General features: G+C 53.2%; 1 protein-coding gene across 1 annotated transcript; it reads left to right on the plus strand.

Moving 5' to 3' along the window:
• The first annotated feature begins 726 nt into the window (after positions 1 to 726).
• Positions 727 to 27,695, plus strand: epx (eosinophil peroxidase). The gene is made up of 18 exons (XM_088611876.1): positions 727 to 2,229; positions 2,317 to 2,407; positions 2,505 to 2,598; positions 3,774 to 3,958; positions 4,223 to 4,302; positions 5,135 to 5,379; positions 6,512 to 6,641; positions 9,731 to 9,934; positions 11,229 to 11,580; positions 11,659 to 11,819; positions 17,390 to 17,648; positions 19,119 to 19,289; positions 23,778 to 24,015; positions 25,345 to 25,544; positions 26,610 to 26,774; positions 26,857 to 26,940; positions 27,029 to 27,134; positions 27,412 to 27,695. Exons 1-18 carry the CDS (start codon positions 2,227 to 2,229, stop codon positions 27,539 to 27,541), a joined length of 2,898 nt encoding a protein of 965 aa, XP_088468002.1. The 5' UTR covers positions 727 to 2,226; the 3' UTR covers positions 27,542 to 27,695.
• Positions 27,696 to 27,799: the final 104 nt, after the last annotated feature.

The raw sequence follows: 27,799 nt of genomic DNA on the forward strand, positions 1-27,799 counted from the left end.
GGAGATCACACACTGTATTATCATTATTGAGAGACAGACTCACTGTCTGTTCCTCAGGCTGGGACAGGAGATCACACACTGTGTTATTATTATTGAGAGACAGACTCACTGTCATTAAATATTTAAATATTGACAGGAGATCACATGCTGGGCTGCCAGTTTGAGTTCCCTCCTCTCCCAGTAGGATCGGGACTTGTTGTGATTCTGGCAGGTGTGGAAATTCTGGGACTAGATTTCTGAGTTTGGGGAAGAATGTTTCTCTTATCCCAGAATATTTGTCACAGTGTAGTAGGAAGTGCACCTCTGACACCGGGAGCACATCCTGTCCTCTCTGGGCAGCCAGGTCTACCTGTGTCGCCCAGTTTCTATGGCCAGACTGTGGTCACTGAGCCTGTACTTCGTCAGGGTCTGTTTCTTATCATGGTCAAATATTCGGCTAGTGTGTATTGTCTGTTTAGGGTTCTGTAGCATTCCAGTTTATGTTGTGTTTGTGTCCCAGTGTGTGAGATATTGCTGTTTGATCTGTGCTGTGATGTGGTTGAGTCTGAGTTGTGGTGCTCTAGCAGTGCTGTCCTGATGCTGGTTAGTGTCGGTGTGGCTCAGGTCAGTGAGCCTCAGGACCAGCTGGCTCAGGGGGCTCTGTTTTGGGCTCAGCTCTTGGCTCAGCAGGGCTTTGTGGTGGTAGGAATTTTGGTCACAGTTTTTTAGGTGTAGCCAATACTTTAATACTCTCTCTCCCTCCCTCTCCCTCTCCTCTCTCAGTCCACATACAGATTAACACTCCAGTGTTAAGGGGATCCAGGTTGTGGTGGAGGGGGGTCATGGGTTATAACCCAGTGATAATCAGAGAGGCTGAGCAACTGACACACACTGACCCTGACACTACACACTGATCCCTACACACTGACCCCTACACACTGACCCTGACCCCTACAAACTGACCCCTACACACTGACCCTGACCCTAAATACATATTGGCAACTGATACACAAAACTTCACAAGGGGAAGGATAAAAATAATACTAATAAATGAGACAAACCGCAGCAGTCGTATTAACACTGGGGTGGCATCAGTCTGGCCGTTGGCAAGCAGAGCCTGGAGCTGAAAGACAGCTCTCAGTTCCGCTGCAGAAGCACACCTGTGAGATCAAAGACAGCCAGCGAAGACTCAAGGTCAGAACGTCCACCCCTCCTCCTCCTCCTTCTCTTCATCCCTCTCCAGGTGATCGGCACCCTGGGTCCCAGCCAATCAGATTGGCCCTGCAGAGCAGGCAGGTACATCACAAATGCACCTGGAAACCCCAGAGGCACAGATAAGAAGATGCTGGACATTCCAGTATATAACCCTCTCCAAGCGAAGACACACAGACTGAGCCCCAGCGCTCTGCGAGAGACACATCTGGACACTCCTCTCCTCTCAGCCGGTATATAACCCCTCTCCGAGCGAAGACACACGGACTGAGCCCCAGCGCTCTGCGAGAGACACATCTGGACACTCCTCTCCTCTCAGCCGGTATATAACCCCTCTCCGAGCAGCGAGACACACGGACTGAGCCCCAGCGCTCTGCGAGAGACACTGCTGGACACTCCTCTCCTCTCAGCCGGTATATAACCCCTCTCCGAGCGAAGACACACGGACTGAGCCCCAGCGCTCTGCGATAGACACATCTGGACACTCCTCTCCTCTCAGCCGGTATATAACCCCTCTCCGAGCAGCGAGACACACGGACTGAGCCCCAGCGCTCTGCGAGAGACACATCTGGACACTCCTCTCCTCTCAGCCGGTATATAACCCCTCTCCGAGCAGCGAGACACACGGACTGAGCCCCAGCGCTCTGCGAGAGACACATCTGGACACTCCTCTCCTCTCAGCCGGTATATAACCCTCTCCGAGCAGCGAGACACACGGACTGAGCCCCAGCGCTCTGCGAGAGACACATCTGGACACTCCTCTCCTCTCAGCCGGTATATAACCCTCTCCGAGCAGCGAGACACACGGACTGAGCCCCAGCGCTCTGCGAGAGACACATCTGGACACTCCTCTCCTCTCAGCCGGTATATAACCCCTCTCCGAGCAGCGAGACACACGGACTGAGCCCCAGCGCTCTGCGAGAGACACATCTGGACACTCCTCTCCTCTCAGCCGGTATATAACCCTCTCCGAGCAGCGAGACACACGGACTGAGCCCCAGCGCTCTGCGAGAGACGCTGCTGGACACTGCAGAGATGGTAAGAGCAACTCGGCAGACCGCTGACAGTGCTGCAGGAGCACGGGCTCGCACTTCTCCTGCCTCATCAACAGCCCTTTCTTTTCAGATCTTCCTTGTGCTTCTCATCCTGAGGCTTGCGGTGACCTTTGACCTGCCACTTCCTGCTGCCGTGGACATACCCTCACACTTGCCTCCAGGTCAGCTGACACACCCAGAGGCCTCTGATTGGTCACATGTCTCCTGTCCGTGCTCTAGTGTCGCAGTGTTAAAGCGGATATGCGGTTGTGTCTCCAGCAGGGGGCGCGAGACCGGGGAGCCACTTTGTGGCCGAGGCCCTCAGGAGAGCTGGAGAACTGATAGACGCTGCATACACTCACACTGGCGAGAGGTGAGAGACAGCTGGAGAACTGAGAGACACTGGGCACACTTACACTGGCGAGAGCATTATTGAAAGACAGGCTCATTGTTCCTCAGGCTGAGACACACTGTATTATTATTATTGAGAGACGGGCTCACTGTCTGTTCCTCAGGCTGTGACAGGAGATCACACACTGTATTATTATTATTGAGAGACAGGCTCACTGTCTGTTCCTCAGGCTGGTACAGGAGATCACACACTGTATTATTATTATTGAGAGACAGGCTCACTGTTCCTCAGGTTGGGACAAGAGATCACACACTGTATTATTATTGAGAGACAGGTTCACTGTCTGTTCCTCAGGCTGGGACAGGAGATCACACACTGTATTATTATTGAGAGACATGCTCACTTTTCCTCAGGCTGGGACAGGAGATCACACACTATTATTATTGAGAGACAGGCTGTGTGTTCCTCAGGTTGTGACAGGAGATCACAGACCGATCTCTCAATAATAATACAGTGTGTGATCTCCTGTCCCAGCCTGAGGAACAGACAGTGAACCTGTCTCAATATTATTGAGAGACAGGTTCACTGTCTGTTCCTCAGGCTGGGACAGGAGATCACACACTGTATAATTATTATTGAGAGACAGGCTCACCGTCTGTTCCTCAGGCTGGGACAGGAGATCACACACACTGTATTATTATTATTGAGATACAGGCTCACTGTTCCTCAGGCTGGGACAGAGATCACACTGTATTATTATTATTGAGAGACAGGCTCAATGTTCCTCAGGCTGTGAGGAGATCATACACTGTATTATTATTATTATTATTATTATTATTATTATTATTATTATTATTATTGAGAGACAGGCTCGCTGTTCCTCAGGCTGGAACAGGAGATCACACGCTTTTATTATTATTGAGAGACAGGCTCACTGTTCCTCAGGCTGTGACAGATCACACACTGTATTATTATTATTGAGAGACAGGCTCACTGTCTGTTCCTCAGGCTGGGACAGGAGATCACACACTGTATTATTATTATTGAGAGACAGGCTCACTGTCTGTTCCTCAGGCTGGGACAGGAGATCACACACTCTCTTATTATTATTGAGAGACAGGCTCACTGTTCCTCAGGCTGGGACAGGAGATCACACACTGTATGAATTAAATCCTGGTACTGTGTCTCCCTCTCAGGATGAAAGTGTCTCTGACCCAGGGCTCAGTCCAGCCCAGCGACCTGCTGTCCCTGTTCAAGCAACCGGGCCCGGAGACACAGGCCCAGGTGCAGGCAGCCGAGTTCCTGGAGAACACTGTGGAGCTGATCCGGGAGATGGTGTACACACAGGGTCTGCAGGCGTCCAACCTGACCCACATCTCCGGTACTGGCAGTGCTATCCAGTGTGGAGCTACCCCTCCACCTCCATTACTGCCCTTGATCCCCTCTCTCTCCCCATTCCCCCCCCCTCCCTCTCTCCAGCAGTGTGGGGGCCCTGTTCCCCCTCTCTCCCTCTCTCCAGCAGTGTGGGGGCCCTGTTCCCCCCCTCTCTCTCTCTCTCCAGCAGTGTGGGGGCCCTGTTCCCCCTCTCTCTCTCTCTCTCCAGCAGTGTGGGGGCCCTGTTCCCCCTCTCTCTCTCTCTCTCCAGCAGTGTGGGGGCCCTGTTCCTCCCCCCTCTCTCTCTCCAGCAGTGTGGTGGCCCTGTTCCCCCTCCCTCTCTCCAGCAGTGTGGGGGCCCCGTTCCCCCTCTCTCTCTCCAGCAGTGTGGGGGCTCTGTTCCCCCTCTCTCTCTCCAGCAGTGTGGGGGCTCTGTTCCCCCTCCCTCTCCCCAGCAGTGTGGGGGCCCCGTTCCCCCTCTCAATTCAATTCAGCTCAAGGTGCTTCATTAGCATGACCGATGGGTACAATCAGTGTTGCCAAAGCAAATAAAAATAATAAAATTAACATGGAACAAAAAAATAAATAAAAGTAAAATTAAATCTACAGACATTTACAAAGACATATTATAAAATACTGACATATACTGTAGGCGGCTGGAGCATTATTGGGAGACAGGCTCACTGTTCCTCAGGCTGTGACAGGAGATCACATACTGGGCTGCCAGTTCAACTGAGTTCCCTCCTCCCTCTCCCAGTAGGATTGGGACCCGTTGTGATTCTGGCAGGTGTGGGAACTCTGGGACTAGATTTCTGAATTTAAGGAAGAATGTTTCTCTAATCCCAGAGTGTCTGTCACAGTGCAGTAGGAAGTGCACCTCTGTCTCTATTTCTCCCCGCTGGCAGTGGGAGCACAGCCTGTCCCCTCTGGGCAGCCAGGTCTGCCTGTGTCGCCCAGTTTCTATGGCCAGGCTGTGGTCAGTGAGCCTGTACTTCATCAGGGTCTGTTTCTTATCTTGGTCAAATATTCGGCTAGTGTGTATTGTCTGTTTAGGGTTCTGTAGCATTCCAGTTTATGTTGTGTTTGTGTGTGTGTATCCCAGTGTGTGAGATATTGCTGTTTGATCTGTGCTGTGATGTGGTTGAGTCTGAGTTGTGGTGCTCTAGCAGTGCTGTCCTGATGCTGGTTAGTGTCGGTGTGGCTCAGGTCAGTGAGCCTCAGGACCAGCTCTCTCTCTCTCCAGCAGTGTGGGCCCTGTTCTCAGTGCAGTAGTAACCTGTTGGTTCTTCTCTCAGAGATGCTCAGTACCCAAGACATGGAGACAGTTGCCGAGGCAACAGGCTGCTTGTCCGAGCTCCAGCCCCTGCAGTGCGAGACAGACTGTCTCTCAGACCGGTACCGCTCCATCACAGGAGAGTGCAACAACAGGTACACAACTACACAACTCAGACTGGTTTCGCTCCATCACAGGAGAGTGCAACAACAGGTCCACAACTGCACAGCTACACAACTCAGACCCGTACCACTCCATCACAGGAGAGTGCAACAATAGGTACACAACGGCACAACTCAGACCGCTACCACTACATCACAGGAGAGTGCAACAACAGGTACACAACTGCACAACTCAGACTGGTACTCAGCACTTTCAAACACACTGCTTACTGCAGTGACCATCAACAGAAAGTGTGGTGATACTGGATTCTTCAGCCACATGAAATTCCAGGACTTGTCTTAAAGCAAAACGAACCAACTCCTCACTCTTGGGTCCACGTTTAGTACTTCTCCGGGCAGTGCAACTGTACCTGGACAGCAGGACAGCTCTTCAGCCCCAGGAAACACCACTCACACAAGTACAGCAGCAGCAGAAGCAGCTCATAGTCACCACCAAGCAGCTAGCAGGCAGCCACATCCTCCATATTCGGCTTATACAGGCTGGCCAGGGCACACAGATGATTCCTGATCTCTTGATGGCAGATACAGCCTTTTCAGGTGGAAGCCATCTTGAAACTATCTTGATCAGTCTGGTGAGCCATCTTGGTAGGGACATACTACCAGAAACTGGAAGAGTTGGTTTTTAGAGTAAAATAACCCTGTCCCTTTCCCTGGTGACATCAGAAGTTATAGAGATGAAGAACATGTACAGCTGTGTATCTACACAGCTACACAACAGTACAACAGCTGCACAATTACCCTTGTATATTTTTCCCTAGTATCATACCCTTGAATATGAATTGCAACAATACTAATTACAATCAGTAGCATCAGTCCTACAATTATCATCTCATGAGTACTACATAAGTATTAAAATTGCTGCTATAATCTTGATGCTGTTATTACATTTTTAGTGCAATTCCAGTTGTATTCATGAACTTGACACTATTAATAATGGAAGTATTAACAGGAGTAATATTGTTAAAATTGTTTATCAATATTCTAGCAGTAACGGCAATGATCATGGCCTCGCCTTGTTTGATCAATGCTATTGACAGTGTGATAATTAATATTGCTCCTTGCTCTGCTGTGACCTGTCTGACCTGTGACCTCTGACCCCGAGCAGGAAGCACCCCCGCTGGGGTGCGGCCAACACCCCCTACGCTCGCTGGCTGCCAGCACAGTACGAGGACGGTCGCAGCGCCCCCCGCAGCTGGGACCCCCAGCACCGCTACAACGGACACCCCCTGCCCCCGGTAAGAACGCTCCTCCCCTCGGCTCGCTGGACCCCTGAGCGGACCGGGAGACAGCGGGCGTCTGCACGGGGGAAGAGGAACACGCCAGCTGCCCGCAGCCACTCCACGTGACAGCCGAGTTTAAACGAGCGCGCTTCATTCTCGTCAGCGAATCAGAAATGACCCAGCCTGTACCTGTGTCCCAGCCCCAGGGTTCCCTGCTCATTCTCGAGCCCATTAGCTTTACTGCTGTCCAGAGCTCTCAAGACTTCGAACACGTCTGCCAAGCCCGTCTTCATCAGTGTGCAACACCAGAGATCAGGTTCTTTTCATCTGGCAACATATGACACTGAAAAAATGCACTGTGCTCCACACACTGAACACTGTTCCCAACACACTGTGTACTGTACTCCATACACTGTACTCCACACACAGTGCACAGTGCTCCACACACTGAACACTGTTCCCAACACACTGTGTACTGTACTCCACAAATAGTGCACAGTGCTCCACACACTGAACACTGTTCCCAACACACTGTGTACTGTACTCCATACACTGTACACTGTACTCCACACACTGTGTACTGTACTCCACACACTGTACACTATACTCCACACACAGTGCACAGTGCTCCACACACTGAACACTGTTCCCAACACACTGTGTACTGTACTCCACACACTGTACACTCTACTCCACACACAGTGCACAGTGCTCAACACACTGAACACTGTTCCCAGCACACTGTGTACTATACTCCACACACTGTACACTGTACTCCACACACAGTGCACAGTGCTCAACACACTGAACACTGTTCCCAGCACACTGTGTACTATACTCCACACACTGTACACTGTACTCCACACACAGTGCACAGTGCTCCACACACTGAACACTGTTCCCAGCACGCTGTGTACTATACTCCACACACTGTACACTGTACTCCACACACAGTGCACAGTGCTCAACACACTGAACACTGTTCCCAGCACACTGTGTACTATACTCCACACACTGTACACTGTACTCCACACACAGTGCACAGTGCTCCACACACTGAACACTGTTGCCAGCACACTGTGTACTATACTCCACACACTGTACACTGTACTCCACACACAGTGCACAGTGCTCCACACACTGAACACTGTTCCCAGCACACTGTGTACTGTACTCCATACACTGTACACTGTACTCCACACACTGTGTACAGTGCTCAACACACTGAACACTGTTCCCAGCACACTGTGTACTATACTCCACACACTGTACACTGTACTCCACACACAGTGCACAGTGCTCAACACACTGAACACTGTTCCCAGCACACTGTGTACTATACTCCACACACTGTACACTGTACTCCACACACTGTACTCCACACACAGTGCACAGTGCTCCACACACTGAACACTGTTCCCAGCACACTGTGTACTATACTCCACACACTGTACACTGTACTCCACACACAGTGCACAGTGCTCAACACACTGAACACTGTTCCCAGCACACTGTGTACTATACTCCACACACTGTACACTGTACTCCACACACAGTGCACAGTGCTCCACACACTGAACACTGTTCCCAGCACACTGTGTACTGTACTCCATACACTGTACACTGTACTCCACACACTGTGTACTGTACTCCACACACTGTACACTGTACTCCACACACAGTGCACAGTGCTCCACACACTGAACACTGTACTCCACACACAGTGCACAGTGCTCCGCACACTGTACACTGTACTCCACACACTGTACTCCACACACTGTACTCCACACACAGTGCACAGTGCTCCACACACTGAACACTGTTCCCAGCACACTGTGTACTGTACTCCATACACTGTACACTGTACTCCACACACTGTGTACTGTACTCCACACACTGTACACTGTACTCCACACACAGTGCACAGTGCTCCACACACTGAACACTGTTCCCAGCACACTGTGTACTATACTCCACACACTGTACACTGTACTCCACACACAGTGCACAGTGCTCCACACACTGAACACTGTTCCCAACACACTGTGTACTATACTCCACACACTGTACACTGTACTCCACACACTGTGTACTATACTCCATACACTGTACACTGTACTCCACACACTGTACTCCACACACAGTGCACAGTGCTCAACACACTGAACACTGTTCCCAACACACTGTGTCCTGTACTCCATACACTGTACACTGTACTCCACACACTGTGTACTGTACTCCACACACTGTACACTATACTCCACACACAGTGCACAGTGCTCAACACACTGAACACTGTTCCCAACACATTCTGTACTGTACTCCACACATTGTGCACAGTGCTCCACACACTGAACACTGTTCCCAACACACTGTGTACTGTACTCCACACACTGTGTACTGTACTCCACACACAGTGCACAGTGCTCCACACACTGAACACTGTTCCCAGCACACTGTGTACTATACTCCTCACACTGTACACTGTACTCCACACACTGTACTCCACACACAGTGCACAGTGCTCAACACACTGAACACTGTTCCCAACACACTGTGTACTGTACTCCATACACTGTACACTGTACTCCACACACTGTACACTATACTCCACACACAGTGCACAGTGCTCAACACACTGAACACTGTTCCCAACACATTGTGTACTGTACTCCACACATACTGCACAGTACTCCACACACTGTACTCCACACACAGTGCACAGTGCTCAACACACTGAACACTGTTCCCAACACATTCTGTACTGTACTCCACACATTGTGCACAGTGCTCTACACACTGTACTCCACACAGTGCACAGTGCTCCACACACTGAACACTGTTCCCAGCACACTGTGTACTGTAGTCCACACACTGTGCACTGTATTCCTCGTACAGTGCAGTGTACGCTACTGCAGTGTGGTGAATTATAAAGTGCCTTGTATTTCTTGTATAGTGGACAGTGCCCTTTATTGCACAGTGTATTCTAGTGCTGTGTATTCTAGTGCTGTTGTGTGTTCTAGTGCGGTAAAGTGGAGTGTATGGCACAGTCACAGGCTAACTGAAGGTCCAGACTCAGCCCCAGTGTTGCCTCGTCTCTGCAGGTCAGACAGGTCTCCCAGCTGGTGCTCCACACACCCAATGAGGAGATCTCTCTGGACTCGCTGACCCAGGTGCTGGTGGAATGGGGCCAGTGGATTGACCATGACCTGGACTTGACCCCCCAGAGCGGCAGCACAGCAGACTTCCTGTCTGGGGCAGACTGTGCTCATACCTGCAGCCAAAACAGCCCATGTTTCCCCATAAAGGTATTAAAAACATCCTTTCTCTCACTCTCCATCCCTTCAGTGTTAATGTACTGGAGTGTCCAGTCAGTGTGTCTGTATGAACCCCTCTCTCTCTCAGTGCAGTGTTAATGTACTGGAGTGTCCAGTCAGTGTGTCTGTATGAACCCCTCTCTCTCTCAGTGCAGTGTTAATGTACTGGAGTGTCCAGTCAGTGTGTGTGTATGAACCCCTCTCTCTCAGTGCAGTGTTCATGTACTGGAGTGTCCAGTCAGTGTGTCTGTATTAACCCCTCTCTCTCCCAGTGCAGTGTTAATGTACTGGAGTGTCCAGTCAGTGTGTCTGTATTAACCCCTCTCTCTCAGTGCAGTGTTAATGTACTGGAGTGTCCAGTCAGTGTGTCTGTATTAACCCCTCTCTCTCCCAGTGCAGTGTTAATGTACTGGAGTGTCCAGTCAGTGTGTCTGTATTAACCCCTCTCTCTCAGTGCAGTGTTAATGTACTGGAGTGTCCAGTCAGTGTGTGTGTATTAACCCCCCTCTCTCTCAGTGCAGTGTTCATGGACTGGAGTGTCCAGTCAGTGTGTCTGTATGAACCCCTCTCTCTCAGTGCAGTGTTAATGTACTGGAGTGTCCAGTCAGTGTGTCTGTATGAACCCCTCTCTCTCTCAGTGCAGTGTTCATGTACTGGAGTGTCCAGTCAGTGTGTCTGTATGAACCCCTCTCTCTCTCAGTGCAGTGTTCATGTACTGGAGTGTCCAGTCAGTGTGTCTGTATGAACCCCTCTCTCTCAGTGCAGTGTTAATGTACTGGAGTGTCCAGTCAGTGTGTCTGTATGAACCCCTCTCTCTCAGTGCAGTGTTCATGTACTGGAGTGTCCAGTCAGTGTGTCTGTATGAACTCCTCTCTCTCTCAGTGCAGTGTTAATGTACTGGAGTGTCCAGTCAGTGTGTGTGTATGAACCCCTCTCTCTCTCAGTGCAGTGTTCATGTACTGGAGTGTCCAGTCAGTGTGTCTGTATTAACCCCTCTCTCTCTCAGTGCAGTGTTAATGTACTGGAGTGTCCAGTCAGTGTGTGTGTATGAACCCCTCTCTCTCTCAGTGCAGTGTTAATGTACTGGAGTGTCCAGTCAGTGTGTCTGTATGAACCCCTCTCTCTCTCAGTGCAGTGTTCATGTACTGGAGTGTCCAGTCAGTGTGTCTGTATTAACCCCTCTCTCTCAGTGCAGTGTTAATGTACTGGGGTGTCCAGTCAGTGTGTCTGTATGAACCCCTCTCTCTCTCAGTGCAGTGTTCATGTCCTGGAGTGTCTCTCCCAGGTCCCTCTCTCTGATCCGCGCTCCAGTCTCGAGGGCTGTCTCCCGTTCTTCCGCTCGGCTCCGAGCTGTACCCCTGGGGGCCCAGATGGGGTTGCCCCGGTGACGCCGTGGCCGCGCGAGCAGCTGAACGCCATCACCGCCTTCGTGGACGCCAGCATGGTGTACGGCAGCGCCCCCTCGCTGGCCGCCCAGCTGCGCGACCGGGGGTCCCCCCAGGGGCTGCTGACGGTGAACGCCCGCGTGTCCGACCTGGGCCGCCCCCTCCTGCCCTTCCTGCCCCGGCCCCCCGGCCTGCCAGACGCCTGCGCGCCGCCCTCCGCCCCCCGCAACGGCTCGTCCTGCTTCATGGCCGGTACTGACCGCTCCCCCGCCGCTGCCCCTGCTGCGCGCCCCCGCCCTGACCCGCCCTCCCCCTCTCGCTCTCCCCCAGGAGACTCCCGCGCCAACGAGCACCTGGGCATGCTGGCTCTGCACACGCTCTTCCTGCGGGAGCACAACCGGCTGGGGCTCGCCCTGCACGAGCTCAACCCGCACTGGAGCCCAGGCACGCTGTACCAGGAGGCCAGGAAGATCGTGGGCGCTATACACCAGGTGTCCTCCCTCTTGCTGTGTCCATCGCCCTGCTCCTCTCCCTCTCGCTATCAATCTTCTCATTCCTCTCTCTCTCTGTCTCTGAATCTGCCTCTCCCCCTCCTCCTCCTCTCCATGAATCTGCCTCTCTCACTCCTCCTGCTCTCTGTGAATCTCCCTCTCTCACTCCTGCTCTCTCTGTGAATCTGCCTCTCTCACTCCTCCTCCTCTCCATGAATCTGCCTCTCTCACTCCTCCTCCTCTCCATGAATCTCCCTCTCTCACTCCTGCTCTCTCTGTGAATCTCCCTCTCTCACTCCTGCTCTCTCTGTGAATCTGCCTCTCTCACTCCTCCTGCTCTCTGTGAATCTCCCTCTCTCACTCCTGCTCTCTCTGTGAATCTGCCTCTCTCACTCCTCCTGCTCTCTGTGAATCTGCCTCTCTCACTCCTCCTCTCCTCTGTGAATCTCCCTCTCTCACTCCTGCTCTCTCTGTGAATCTGCCTCTCTCACTCCTCCTGCTCTCTGTGAATCTGCCTCTCTCACTCCTGCTCTCTCTGTGAATCTCCCTCTCTCACTCCTGCTCTCTCTGTGAATCTGCCTCTCTCACTCCTCCTACTCTCTGTGAATCTCCCTCTCTCACTCCTGCTCTCTCTTTGAATCTGCCTCTCTCACTCCTCCTGCTCTCTGTGAATCTGCCTCTCTCACTCCTGCTCTCTCTGTGAATCTCCCTCTCTCTCCTGCTCTCTCTGTGAATCTCCCTCTCTCACTCCTGCTCTCTCTGTGAATCTCCCTCTCTCACTCCTGCTCTCTCTGTGAATCTGCCTCTCTCACTCCTCCTACTCTCTGTGAATCTGCCTCTCTCACTCCTCCTGCTCTCTGTGAATCTGCCTCTCTCACTCCTCCTGCTCTCTGTGAATCTGCCTCTCTCACTCCTGCTCTCTGTGAATCTCCCTCTCTCACTCCTGCTCTCTCTGTGAATCTGCCTCTCTCACTCCTCCTGCTCTCTGTGAATCTGCCTCTCTCACTCCTGCTCTCTCTGTGAATCTCCCTCTCTCACTCCTGCTCTCTGTGAATCTCCCTCTCTCACTCCTCCTGCTCTCTGTGAATCTGCCTCTCTCACTCCTCCTCTCCTCTGTGAATCTCCCTCTCTCACTCCTGCTCTCTCTGTGAATCTGCCTCTCTCACTCCTCCTGCTCTCTGTGAATCTGCCTCTCTCACTCCTGCTCTCTCTGTGAATCTCCCTCTCTCACTCCTGCTCTCTCTGTGAATCTGCCTCTCTCACTCCTCCTGCTCTCTGTGAATCTCCCTCTCTCACTCCTGCTCTCTCTGTGAATCTCCCTCTCTCACTCCTGCTCTCTCTGTGAATCTGCCTCTCTCACTCCTCCTGCTCTCTGTGAATCTGCCTCTCTCACTCCTCCTGCTCTCTGTGAATCTGCCTCTCTCACTCCTCCTGCTCTCTGTGAATCTGCCTCTCTCACTCCTCCTCTCCTCTGTGAATCTCCCTCTCTCACTCCTGCTCTCTCTGTGAATCTGCCTCTCTCACTCCTGCTCTCTCTGTGAATCTGCCTCTCTCACTCCTCCTGCTCTCTGTGAATCTCCCTCTCTCACTCCTGCTCTCTCTGTGAATCTCCCTCTCTCACTCCTGCTCTCTGTGAATCTCCCTCTCTCACTCCTGCTCTCTCTGTGAATCTGCCTCTCTCACTCCTCCTGCTCTCTGTGAATCTGCCTCTCTCACTCCTCCTGCTCTCTGTGAATCTCCCTCTCTCACTCCTGCTCTCTCTGTGAATCTCCCTCTCTCACTCCTGCTCTCTCTGTGAATCTCCCTCTCTCACTCCTGCTCTCTCTGTGAATCTCCCTCTCTCACTCCTGCTCTCTCTGTGAATCTGCCTCTCTCACTCCTCCTGCTCTCTGTGAATCTGCCTCTCTCACTCCTCCTCTCCTCTGTGAATCTCCCTCTCTCACTCCTGCTCTCTCTGTGAATCTGCCTCTCTCACTCCTCCTGCTCTCTGTGAATCTGCCTCTCTCACTCCTGCTCTCTCTGTGAATCTCCCTCTCTCACTCCTGCTCTCTCTGTGAATCTGCCTCTCTCACTCCTCCTACTCTCTGTGAATCTCCCTCTCTCACTCCTGCTCTCTCTTTGAATCTGCCTCTCTCACTCCTCCTGCTCTCTGTGAATCTGCCTCTCTCACTCCTGCTCTCTCTGTGAATCTCCCTCTCTCTCCTGCTCTCTCTGTGAATCTCCCTCTCTCACTCCTGCTCTCTCTGTGAATCTCCCTCTCTCACTCCTGCTCTCTCTGTGAATCTGCCTCTCTCACTCCTCCTACTCTCTGTGAATCTGCCTCTCTCACTCCTCCTGCTCTCTGTGAATCTGCCTCTCTCACTCCTCCTGCTCTCTGTGAATCTGCCTCTCTCACTCCTGCTCTCTGTGAATCTCCCTCTCTCACTCCTGCTCTCTCTGTGAATCTGCCTCTCTCACTCCTCCTGCTCTCTGTGAATCTGCCTCTCTCACTCCTGCTCTCTCTGTGAATCTCCCTCTCTCACTCCTGCTCTCTGTGAATCTCCCTCTCTCACTCCTCCTGCTCTCTGTGAATCTGCCTCTCTCACTCCTCCTCTCCTCTGTGAATCTCCCTCTCTCACTCCTGCTCTCTCTGTGAATCTGCCTCTCTCACTCCTCCTGCTCTCTGTGAATCTGCCTCTCTCACTCCTGCTCTCTCTGTGAATCTCCCTCTCTCACTCCTGCTCTCTCTGTGAATCTGCCTCTCTCACTCCTCCTGCTCTCTGTGAATCTCCCTCTCTCACTCCTGCTCTCTCTGTGAATCTCCCTCTCTCACTCCTGCTCTCTCTGTGAATCTGCCTCTCTCACTCCTCCTGCTCTCTGTGAATCTGCCTCTCTCACTCCTCCTGCTCTCTGTGAATCTGCCTCTCTCACTCCTCCTGCTCTCTGTGAATCTGCCTCTCTCACTCCTCCTCTCCTCTGTGAATCTCCCTCTCTCACTCCTGCTCTCTCTGTGAATCTGCCTCTCTCACTCCTGCTCTCTCTGTGAATCTGCCTCTCTCACTCCTCCTGCTCTCTGTGAATCTCCCTCTCTCACTCCTGCTCTCTCTGTGAATCTCCCTCTCTCACTCCTGCTCTCTGTGAATCTCCCTCTCTCACTCCTGCTCTCTCTGTGAATCTGCCTCTCTCACTCCTCCTGCTCTCTGTGAATCTGCCTCTCTCACTCCTCCTGCTCTCTGTGAATCTCCCTCTCTCACTCCTGCTCTCTCTGTGAATCTGCCTCTCTCACTCCTCCTGCTCTCTGTGAATCTGCCTCTCTCACTCCTGCTCTCTCTGTGAATCTCCCTCTCTCACTCCTGCTCTCTCTGTGAATCTGCCTCTCTCACTCCTCCTGCTCTCTGTGAATCTGCCTCTCTCACTCCTCCTGCTCTCTGTGAATCTCCCTCTCTCACTCCTGCTCTCTCTGTGAATCTCCCTCTCTCACTCCTGCTCTCTCTGTGAATCTCCCTCTCTCACTCCTGCTCTCTCTGTGAATCTCCCTCTCTCACTCCTGCTCTCTCTGTGAATCTGCCTCTCTCACTCCTCCTGCTCTCTGTGAATCTGCCTCTCTCACTCCTCCTCTCCTCTGTGAATCTCCCTCTCTCACTCCTGCTCTCTCTGTGAATCTGCCTCTCTCACTCCTCCTGCTCTCTGTGAATCTGCCTCTCTCACTCCTGCTCTCTCTGTGAATCTCCCTCTCTCACTCCTGCTCTCTCTGTGAATCTGCCTCTCTCACTCCTCCTACTCTCTGTGAATCTCCCTCTCTCACTCCTGCTCTCTCTTTGAATCTGCCTCTCTCACTCCTCCTGCTCTCTGTGAATCTGCCTCTCTCACTCCTGCTCTCTCTGTGAATCTCCCTCTCTCTCCTGCTCTCTCTGTGAATCTCCCTCTCTCACTCCTGCTCTCTCTGTGAATCTCCCTCTCTCACTCCTGCTCTCTCTGTGAATCTGCCTCTCTCACTCCTCCTACTCTCTGTGAATCTGCCTCTCTCACTCCTCCTGCTCTCTGTGAATCTGCCTCTCTCACTCCTCCTGCTCTCTGTGAATCTGCCTCTCTCACTCCTGCTCTCTGTGAATCTCCCTCTCTCACTCCTGCTCTCTCTGTGAATCTGCCTCTCTCACTCCTCCTGCTCTCTGTGAATCTGCCTCTCTCACTCCTGCTCTCTCTGTGAATCTCCCTCTCTCACTCCTGCTCTCTGTGAATCTCCCTCTCTCACTCCTCCTGCTCTCTGTGAATCTGCCTCTCTCACTCCTCCTCTCCTCTGTGAATCTCCCTCTCTCACTCCTGCTCTCTCTGTGAATCTGCCTCTCTCACTCCTCCTGCTCTCTGTGAATCTGCCTCTCTCACTCCTGCTCTCTCTGTGAATCTCCCTCTCTCACTCCTGCTCTCTCTGTGAATCTGCCTCTCTCACTCCTCCTGCTCTCTGTGAATCTCCCTCTCTCACTCCTGCTCTCTCTGTGAATCTCCCTCTCTCACTCCTGCTCTCTCTGTGAATCTGCCTCTCTCACTCCTCCTGCTCTCTGTGAATCTGCCTCTCTCACTCCTCCTGCTCTCTGTGAATCTGCCTCTCTCACTCCTCCTGCTCTCTGTGAATCTGCCTCTCTCACTCCTCCTCTCCTCTGTGAATCTCCCTCTCTCACTCCTGCTCTCTCTGTGAATCTGCCTCTCTCACTCCTGCTCTCTCTGTGAATCTGCCTCTCTCACTCCTCCTGCTCTCTGTGAATCTCCCTCTCTCACTCCTGCTCTCTCTGTGAATCTCCCTCTCTCACTCCTGCTCTCTGTGAATCTCCCTCTCTCACTCCTGCTCTCTCTGTGAATCTGCCTCTCTCACTCCTGCTCTCTGTGAATCTGCCTCTCTCACTCCTCCTGCTCTCTGTGAATCTCCCTCTCTCACTCCTGCTCTCTCTGTGAATCTCCCTCTCTCACTCCTGCTCTCTGTGAATCTCCCTCTCTCACTCCTGCTCTCTCTGTGAATCTGCCTCTCTCACTCCTGCTCTCTCTGTGAATCTGCCTCTCTCACTCCTCCTGCTCTCTGTGAATCTCCCTCTCTCACTCCTGCTCTCTCTGTGAATCTCCCTCTCTCACTCCTGCTCTCTGTGAATCTCCCTCTCTCACTCCTGCTCTCTCTGTGAATCTGCCTCTCTCACTCCTGCTCTCTCTGTGAATCTGCCTCTCTCACTCCTCCTGCTCTCTGTGAATCTCCCTCTCTCACTCCTGCTCTCTCTGTGAATCTCCCTCTCTCACTCCTGCTCTCTGTGAATCTCCCTCTCTCACTCCTGCTCTCTCTGTGAATCTGCCTCTCTCACTCCTCCTGCTCTCTGTGAATCTGCCTCTCTCACTCCTCCTGCTCTCTGTGAATCTCCCTCTCTCACTCCTGCTCTCTCTGTGAATCTCCCTCTCTCACTCCTGCTCTCTGTGAATCTGCCTCTCTCACTCCTCCTGCTCTCTGTGAATCTGCCTCTCTCACTCCTCCTGCTCTCTCTGTGAATCTGCCTCTCTCACTCCTGCTCTCTCTGTGAATCTCCCTCTCTCACTCCTCCTGCTCTCTCTGTGAGGTGTTGACATGGGATCAGTATTTGCCGAGGATCCTGGGACGTGAAGCCCACCAGCGCCTCCTGCCTGTGTATGCGGGGTACAGCGAGCAGACCGACCCGCGCATTGCCAATGTGTTCGCCACCGCAGCCTTCCGGTTTGCCCATGTGACCGTCCAGCCCGTCGTCCTGCGGCTCGACGACAACTACGCCCCCAGCTCCGCCCACCCCAGCCTGCTGCTCCACCAGTCACTCTTCTCCTCCTGGAGGATCATAAAGGAGGGTAGGACGCCCTGACCACTGTACAGTCCTCCTCAGAGGAGGGTAGGGCACCCTTAAACTAATTACCCTAAACTCTGTACAGTCTCTGCTCACAGGAGGGTAGGATCCCCTGTTGCTGTCTAAGAGCCCTGAACACTGTACAGTCTCTGCTCACAGGAGGGTAGGATCCCCTGTTGCTGTCTAAGAGCCCTGAACACTGTAAGATCACATGGCCTCAGCTTTCATTTTTACGGTGACGATACTCAAATATACATCCATACCAAACCCGACACTGATGTGGCTGTCTCTATTCTATCTAATTGCATCTCTGACATAAAAATTTGGATGACTCAAAACTTCCTTCATCTTAACTGTGACAAGACTGAAGTCATGCTTATTGGTACCCCCCATCAACTTCGTAAAGCCAGGCCTGTAACCCTGTCTGTAGATGGCTCTGTACTTGAGCTCCAATCAAAATTGAAAAACCTTGGGGTTATATTCGATTCTGGCTTAACATTCGACCCACATGTACAGCATACTGTCAAAACATCTTTTTTTCACCTTAGAAATATCGCAAGACTACGCCCTATGCTATCATTAACTGTGGCTGAAAAGCTGATCAACATATTTGTATTCTCTCGAATTGACTACTGCAATGCTCTGCTCCCTGGGGTATCTAAATCTACTCTGAACAAGCTGCAGTATGTCCAAAATTCAGCAGCCAGAATCCTGACCAGGTCTAGTGCAAGTGTTCACATTACTCCTATCCTGGAGTCCTTGCACTGGCTTCCGGTCAAATTCCGCGTAGACTTTAAAATCCTCATGCTCACCTACAAGGCTTTACATGGCTTGGCACTTCAATACCTGTCTGAACTTTTATCGCCCTACTCCCCACCTCGCAACCTCCGCTCTTCAAATTCTGCCCTCCTTACTGTCCCCCAAGCTCGTATACATTGTATGGGCGAAAGGGCCTTCTCCTGCTATGCCCCCAAGCTCTGGAACTCTTTGCCCAAGGATATTAGAGAGTCACCTTCTCTAAACTCCTTCAAATCCAGACTCAAAACCTTCTTCTTCAGAAAAGCCTTTACTTAACTGGTTCCATTCTTCACCCCTCTGCTCTTCTTAATACCATCTTCCACGGTCTCCTCTATTGTTATTGTTGTATTGTTGTAATTATAATTGTGTCCTGTCTTGTGAAATTTTCTTATTTATTGTTATTGTCATCCTGTAAAGCGCTTTGAGAAGCCACCTTTAAAGGCGCTATATAAAATAAAGTTTATTATTATTATTATTATTATTACAGTCTCTGCTCACAGGAGGGTAGGATCCCCTGTTGCTGTCTAAGAGCCCTGAACACTGTACAGTCTCTGCTCACAGGAGGGTAGGACCCCCTGTTGCTGTCTAAGAGCCCTGAACACTGTACTGGAGCTCTGCCAGTACTGGGGGGAAGATACCCTGTGCCTCTCAGTTGTTCCGTCTCCTGTTGCCCCAGGTGGTATTGCCCCCGTGCTGCGTGGGATGCTGGTGGCCCGGGCGAAGCTGCAGACCCCCAGCCAGATGATGGTGGAGGAGCTGACCGAGAGGCTGTTCCAGGCTCAGGGTGGGCTGGCGCTCGACCTGGGCGCTCTGAACCTGCAGCGAGGGCGCGACCACGGGCTCCCCGGTACTCTGCCAAACTGACCTCTGACCCTCATGCCTGCCCACTCCTGGGGGAGCTCCTCCCTCAGCACAGTCCTGATGTGTGATGACCTCTGACCCTGCTGCTCTCTCAGGACAGTCCTGTGTGATGACCTCTGACCCTGCTGCTCTCTCAAGACAGTCCTGTGTGATGACCTCTGACCCTGCTGCTCTCTCAAGACAGTCCTGATGTGTGATAACCTCTGACCCTGCTGCTCTCTCAGGACAGTCCTGTGTGGTGACCTCTGACCCTGCTGCTCTCTCAGGACAGTCCTGTGTGATGACCTCTGACCCTGCTGCTCTCTCAGGACAGTCCTGATGTGTGGGGACCTCTGACCCTGCTGCTCTCTCAGGACAGTCCTGTGTGATGACCTCTGACCCTGCTGCTCTCTCAGGACAGTCCTGATGTGTGATGACCTCTGACCCTGCTGCTCTCTCAGGACAGTCCTGTGTGGGGACCTCTGACCCTGCTGCTCTCTCAGGACAGTCCTGATGTGTGATGACCTCTGACCCTGCTGCTCTCTCAGGACAGTTCTGATGTGTGATGACCTCTGACCCTGCTGCTCTCTCAGGACAGTCCTGTGTGGGGACCTCTGACCCTGCTGCTCTCTCAGGACAGTTCTGATGTGTGATGACCTCTGACCCTGCTGCTCTCTCAGGACAGTCCTGTGTGGGGACCTCTGACCCTGCTGCTCTCTCAGGACAGTTCTGATGTGTGATGACCTCTGACCCTGCTGCTCTCTCAGGACAGTCCTGATGTGTGGTGACCTCTGACCCTGCTGCTCTCTCAGGACAGTCCTGATGTGTGGGGACCTCTGACCCTGCTGCTCTCTCAGGACAGTCCTGTGTGGTGACCTCTGACACTGCTGCTCTCTCAGGACAGTCCTGTGTGGTGACCTCTGACACTGCTGCTCTCTCAGGACAGTCCTGTGTGATGACCTCTGACACTGCTGCTCTCTCAGGACAGTCCTGTGTGGTGACCTCTGACACTGCTGCTCTCTCAGGACAGTCCTGTGTGATGACCTCTGACCCTGCTGCTCTCTCAGGACAGTCCTGTCTGATGACCTCTGACCCTGCTGCTCTCTCAGGACAGTCCTGTCTGATGACCTCTGTCCCTGCTGCTCTCTCAGGACAGTCCTGATGTGTGGGGACCTCTGACCCTGCTGCTCTCTCAGGACAGTCCTGTGTGATGACCTCTGACCCTGCTGCCCTCTCAGGACAGTCCTGATGTTTGATGACCTCTGACACTGCTGCCCTCTCAGGACAGTCCTGATGTGTGATGACCTCTGACCCTGCTGCTCTCTCAGGACAGGACAGTCCTGTGTGGGGACCTCTGACCCTGCTGCTCTCTCAGGACAGTCCTGTGTGGGGACCTCTGACCCTGCTGCTCTCTCAGGACAGTCCTGTGTGGTGACCTCTGACACTGCTGCTCTCTCAGGACAGTCCTGATGTGTGATGACCTCTGACCCTGCTGCTCTCTCAGGACAGTCCTGATGTGTGATGACCTCTGACCCTGCTGCTCTCTCAGGACAGTCCTGTGTGGGGACCTCTGACCCTGCTGCTCTCTCAGAACAGTCCTGATGTGTGGGGACCTCTGACCCTGCTGCTCTCTCAGGACAGTCCTGATCTGTGATGACCTCTGACCCTGCTGCTCTCTCAGGACAGTCCTGTGTGATGACCTCTGACCCTGCTGCTCTCTCAGGACAGTCCTGAGGTGTGGGGACCTCTGACCCTGCTGCTCTCTCAGGACAGTCCTGTGTGATGACCTCTGACCCTGCTGCCCTCTCAGGACAGTCCTGATGTGTGATGACCTCTGACCCTGCTGCTCTCTCAGGACAGTCCTGTGTGGGGACCTCTGACCCTGCTGCTCTCTCAGGACAGTCCTGTGTGGGGACCTCTGACCCTGCTGCTCTCTCAGGACAGTCCTGATGTGTGATGACCTCTGACCCTGCTGCTCTCTCAGGACAGTCCTGTGTGGGGACCTCTGACCCTGCTGCTCTCTCAGGACAGTCCTGATGTGTGGGGACCTCTGACCCTGCTGCTCTCTCAGGACAGTCCTGTGTGGTGACCTCTGACACTGCTGCTCTCTCAGGACAGTCCTGTGTGGTGACCTCTGACACTGCTGCTCTCTCAGGACAGTCCTGTGTGATGACCTCTGACCCTGCTGCTCTCTCAGGACAGTCCTGTGTGGGGACCTCTGACCCTGCTGCTCTCTCAGGACAGTCCTGATGTGTGGGGACCTCTGACCCTGCTGCTCTCTCAGGACAGTCCTGATGTGTGGGGACCTCTGACCCTGCTGCTCTCTCAGGACAGTCCTGATGTGTGATGACCTCTGACCCTGCTGCTCTCTCAGGACAGTCCTGATGTGTGGGGACCTCTGACCCTGCTGCCCTCTCAGGACAGTCCTGATGTGTGATGACCTCTGACCCTGCTGCTCTCTCAGGACAGTCCTGATGTGTGATGACCTCTGACCCTGCTGCTCTCTCAGGACAGTCCTGATGTGTGATGACCTCTGACCCTGCTGCTCTCTCAGGACAGTCCTGATGTGTGATGACCTCTGACCCTGCTGCTCTCTCAGGACAGTCCTGTGTGGGGACCTCTGACCCTGCTGCTCTCTCAGGACAGTCCTGATGTGTGGGGACCTCTGACCCTGCTGCTCTCTCAGGACAGTCCTGATGTGTGGTGACCTCTGACCCTGCTGCTCTCTTAGGACAGTCCTGATGTGTGGGGACCTCTGACCCTGCTGCTCTCTCAGGACAGTCCTGATGTGTGATGACCTCTGACACTGCTGCTCTCTCAGGACAGTCCTGTGTGATGACCTCTGACCCTGCTGCTCTCTCAGGACAGTCCTGTGTGGGGACCTCTGACACTGCTGCTCTCTCAGGACAGTCCTGTGTGGGGACCTCTGACCCTGCTGCTCTCTCAGGACAGTCCTGATGTGTGGGGACCTCTGACCCTGCTGCTCTCTCAGGACAGTCCTGTGTGATGACCTCTGACACTGCTGCTCTCTCAGGACAGTCCTGATGTGTGGGGACCTCTGACCCTGCTGCTCTCTCAGGACAGTCCTGATGTGTGATGACCTCTGACCCTGCTGCTCTCTCAGGACAGTCCTGTGTGGGGACCTCTGACCCTGCTGCTCTCTCAGGACAGTCCTGTGTGGGGACCTCTGACACTGCTGCTCTCTCAGGACAGTCCTGTGTGGTGACCTCTGACACTGCTGCTCTCTCAGGACAGTCCTGTGTGATGACCTCTGACCCTGCTGCTCTCTCAGGACAGTCCTGATGTGTGGGGACCTCTGACCCTGCTGCTCTCTCAGGACAGTCCTGTGTGGTGACCTCTGACACTGCTGCTCTCTCAGGACAGTCCTGTGTGGTGACCTCTGACACTGCTGCTCTCTCAGGACAGTCCTGATGTGTGATAACCTCTGACCCTGCTGCTCTCTCAGGAAAGTCCTGTGTGGGGACCTCTGACCCTGCTGCTCTCTCAGGACAGTCCTGTGTGGTGACCTCTGACACTGCTGCTCTCTCAGGACAGTCCTGATGTGTGATGACCTCTGACCCTGCTGCTCTCTCAGGACAGTCCTGATGTGTGGGGACCTCTGATCCTGCTGCTCTCTCAGGACAGTCCTGATGTGTGGGGACCTCTGACCCTGCTGCTCTCTCAGGACAGTCCTGTGTGATGACCTCTGACACTGCTGCTCTCTCAGGACAGTCCTGATGTGTGATAACCTCTGACCCTGCTGCTCTCTCAGGAAAGTCCTGTGTGGGGACCTCTGACCCTGCTGCTCTCTCAGGACAGTCCTGTGTGGGGACCTCTGACCCTGCTGCTCTCTCAGGACAGTCCTGTGTGGGGACCTCTGACACTGCTGCTCTCTCAGGACAGTCCTGTGTGGTGACCTCTGACACTGCTGCTCTCTCAGGACAGTCCTGTGTGATGACCTCTGACCCTGCTGCTCTCTCAGGACAGTCCTGATGTGTGGGGACCTCTGACCCTGCTGCTCTCTCAGGACAGTCCTGTGTGGTGACCTCTGACACTGCTGCTCTCTCAGGACAGTCCTGTGTGGTGACCTCTGACACTGCTGCTCTCTCAGGACAGTCCTGATGTGTGATAACCTCTGACCCTGCTGCTCTCTCAGGAAAGTCCTGTGTGGGGACCTCTGACCCTGCTGCTCTCTCAGGACAGTCCTGTGTGGTGACCTCTGACACTGCTGCTCTCTCAGGACAGTCCTGATGTGTGATGACCTCTGACCCTGCTGCTCTCTCAGGACAGTCCTGATGTGTGGGGACCTCTGATCCTGCTGCTCTCTCAGGACAGTCCTGATGTGTGGGGACCTCTGACCCTGCTGCTCTCTCAGGACAGTCCTGTGTGGTGACCTCTGACACTGCTGCTCTCTCAGGACAGTCCTGATGTGTGGGGACCTCTGATCCTGCTGCTCTCTCAGGACAGTCCTGATGTGTCCTGGCCTGTCTCCTAGGTTACGGGGTATGGCGCCACCTGTGTGGTCTGTCTGTGCCTCTCAATGAGACAGAGCTGGCCCACGTGCTGGGCAGTGCCACCCTGTCCAGGAAGCTTCTCTCTCTGTACGGGACGCCTGAGAATGTGGATGTGTGGGTGGGGGCCATCGCTGAGCCAGCCCTCCCTGGGGGCCGAGTGGGGCCCCTGCTCGCCTGCCTCCTGGGGCGACAGTTCAGAGCTCTGAGGGATGGAGACCGGTGAGCACATCTGTAGGTCCGATCTGGTAATACAGGGCCTGTGGAGCACTGACAGTACAGCACCAGTACCACCACTGTCAGTACAGTGTACAGTACAGTACAGCTCCAGTGTCCTGACAGTACAGTGTACAGTACAGCTCCAGTGTCCTGACAGTACAGTGTACAGTACAGTACAGCTCCAGTGTCCTGACAGTACAGTACAGTACAGCAGCAGTGTCCTGACAGTACAGTACAGCTCCAGTGTCCTGACAGTACAGTGTACAGTACAGCTCCAGTGTCCTGACAGTACAGTACAGCAGCAGTGTCCTGACAGTACAGTACAGTACAGCTCCAGTGTCCTGACAGTACAGTACAGCTCCACTGTCCTGACAGTACAGTGTACAGTATAGAGCTAGTGTCCTGACAGTACAGTACAGCTCCAGTGTCCTGACAGTACAGTGTACAGTATAGAGCTAGTGTCCTGACAGTACAGTACAGCTCCAGTGTCCTGACAGTACAGTGTACAGTGCAGTACAGCTCCAGTGTCCTGACAGTACAGTGTACAGTACAGCTCCAGTATCCTGACAGTACAGTGTACAGTGCAGTACAGCTCCAGTGTCCTGACAGTACAGTACAGCTCCAGTGTCCTGACAGTACAGTGTACAGTACAGCTCCAGTGTCCTGACAGTACAGTGTACAGTACAGTACAGCTCCAGTGTCCTGACAGTACAGTGTACAGTACAGCTCCAGTGTCCTGACAGTACAGTGTACAGTACAGCTCCAGTGTCCTGACAGTACAGTACAGCTCCAGTGTCCTGACAGTACAGTGTACAGTACAGCTCCAGTGTCCTGACAGTACAGTGTACAGTACAGTACAGCTCTAGTGTCCTGACAGTACAGTGTACAGTACAGCTCCAGTGTCCTGACAGTACAGTGTACAGTACAGCTCCAGTGTCCTGACAGTACAGTGTACAGTACAGCTCCAGTATCCTGACAGTACAGTGTACAGTGCAGTACAGCTCCAGTGTCCTGACAGTACAGTACAGCTCCAGTGTCCTGACAGTACAGTGTACAGTACAGCTCCAGTGTCCTGACAGTACAGTGTACAGTACAGTACAGCTCTAGTGTCCTGACAGTACAGTGTACAGTACAGCTCCAGTGTCCTGACAGTACAGTGTACAGTACAGTACAGCTCTAGTGTCCTGACAGTACAGTGTACAGTACAGCTCCAGTGTCCTGACAGTATTACAGCAGCACACTGGTAATAAAGTCTCATACAGCACCTCCAGATGCTCGTGCATCGAGAACAGTGCCAGTCCCAGCTGCTCCCTCTGTCTCTCTCTGCCCCAGGTTCTGGTGGCAGAAGGAGGACGTGTTCACCGCCGCTCAGAGGGCGGAGCTGCACAAGGCCTCTCTGTCCCGCATCATCTGTGACAACACGGACATCACGCGTGTGCCTGCCGATGTGTTCACACACGGAGCCCTGCTGCCCTGTGGTCACAGCAGCATCGCACGCCTCAACCTGTCTGCCTGGAGAGAGGAGGACACAGGTGAGAGAGAGAGAGGAGGACACAGTTGAGAGAGAGAGGAGGACAGATATTCTGGCAGATATTCTGGGAACATTCTTCCCTACATTTACAAATCTAATCCAAGAATTCCCAAAACTCCCAGAATCACTACTCGCAATCCTACCTGTAGAGGGAGTAGAGAACTCAGTTGAACTGGTAGCCCAGTATGTCATCTCCTGTCTCAGCCTGAGGAACAGACAGTGAGCCTGTCTCTCTAAAATAATAATACAGTGTGTGATCTCCTGTCACAGCCTGAGGAACAGTGAGCCTGTCTCTCAATAATAATAATACAGTGTGTGATCTCCTGTCCCAGCCTGAGGAACAGACAGTGAGCCTGTCTCTCAATAATAATAATACAATGTGTGATCTCCTGTCCCAGCCTGAGGAACAGTGAGCCTGTCTCTCAATAATAATAATACAGTGTGTGATCTCCTGTCACAGCCTGAGGAACAGTGAGCCTGTCTCTCAATAATAATAATACAATGTGTGATCTCCTATCACAGCCTGAGGAACAGACAGTGAGCCCGTCTCTCAATAATAATAATAATATAGTGTGTGATCTCCTGTCCCAGCCTGAGGAGCAGACAGTGAGCCTGTCTCTCAATAATAATACAGTGTGTGATCTCCTGTCCCAGCCTGAGGAATACGAATACTACATTCTTATCTTATCTGTGTCTGTACTGTAAATATCTAGATTTTATATGTTAATTGTATTTGTTTTGCTTTGGCAACGCTGATTTTACTCATTGGTCACGCCAATAAAGCACCTTGAATTGAACTGAATTGAGAGGAGAACAAAGGTGAGAGAGGAGAGAGGAGAGAGAAAGGAGAGAGAGGAGACAGAGGGGAGAGGGATAGGAGGACACAGGTGAGAGAGGAGAGGGACAGGAGGCCACAGGTGAGAGAGGAGAGAGAGAGGCGAGGGATAGGAGGACAGGTGAAGAGAGGAGAGAGGAGGACACAGATGAGAGAGGAGAGGAGGAGGGAGAGGAGGACACAGGAGAGAGGGCCTGCTGATGCTCTGTCTGTGGTGACCCCCCCTCTCAGACCCCCACTGCGGCGCGGTTCCCCGCCTGGCACACGGCTTCTCCCTGCGCTGTGGCGCCGCGGTCCTCTACGAGTGTCGCCGTGGTTACCAGCTGCGGGGCTCCCCTTCCGTGACCTGTGACCCCCACAGTGGGCAGTGGCGCCCAGCTCCCCCCGCCTGCCAAGGTACAGCCCGTGCCCTCCCAGGCCCCGCCCGCCCTGCTTGAACCCGCAGCCTGCGCTGTCAGGGCTGTGCTGTGTCTTTCAGATATTGACGAGTGTGCCAGCTTCCCTGCGCCCTGCCCGCCCTCGGACACCTGCGTCAACACGCCGGGGTCCCACCTGTGCACAGGTGAGCCATCGCCCCTCCCTGTGAGACAGCCTGGTCGCTCTTCTCTCCTCCCTCCAGTCACGGCGTCTCCCTCCTCTTCCTCCCTCAGACAAGGGGACGGCCCCCTCGCCCCATGTGACCTCCGTGGTCGCCGCGGTGATGGCAGTGACGGGAGGCGTGGCTCTGCTGTTGCTGGTGGTCACATGCTACAGGAGGTGGGTTGCTATTGGCTGAAAGTGGGGCCCGGAAACATGGAAGCTGTCCAGTTCGTTAAAGACCAATTCAACCCAATTAGACCTGGGATCGTGCCATTTTCTGTCTCTATTCGGGTGTGAAACTTCTCGGGGGAACTAAAAATTCATAAAAGATCAGTTTGCAAACGCCAAAACCAGATTGGCACGGTCTCAGGACTGGACACCTGTCCAGTGATAGGTGCAGGAGAGCAGCCATGAGGACCAACTCTGAGGGAAATATCCCACTGTCACTCCGCAGGGTTGGCAAGAGACGACAGCCTATGATTGGTGGATGCTGCGGAAAGGAGGCGGGGCCGAGAATTGTCCAATTCCCCGCCGGGGAAGGACACACCACTGAGAAGAAAGGGGAGGGGCCACAACGAGACTAGCGATTACAGACCAATCAGACTGCGTCCATGTGCTAATAACACACACTCATCGCACAGCTGGTCCGTCTCTAGACTCATATACTCACAGTAGTTTCCTGTAATACTGCGTCAGGCAGCTGACAGAAATGTCTTTGCTTCCTATTAAACTGGCAGAGTTTACACTGCTCTCCTTGGGTGAATGTTGTTCTTGCCTGAACAGAACCCGTCCAGTGACGTTCTCCAGGATCAGTCCAGCTCAAGTCCAGGACAGCTGTTGTC

The sequence above is a fragment of the Lepisosteus platostomus genome, chromosome 18, assembly GCF_059453375.1.
Source record: "Lepisosteus platostomus isolate fLepPlt1 chromosome 18, fLepPlt1.hap1, whole genome shotgun sequence".
Lineage (NCBI taxonomy): Eukaryota > Metazoa > Chordata > Actinopteri > Semionotiformes > Lepisosteidae > Lepisosteus > Lepisosteus platostomus.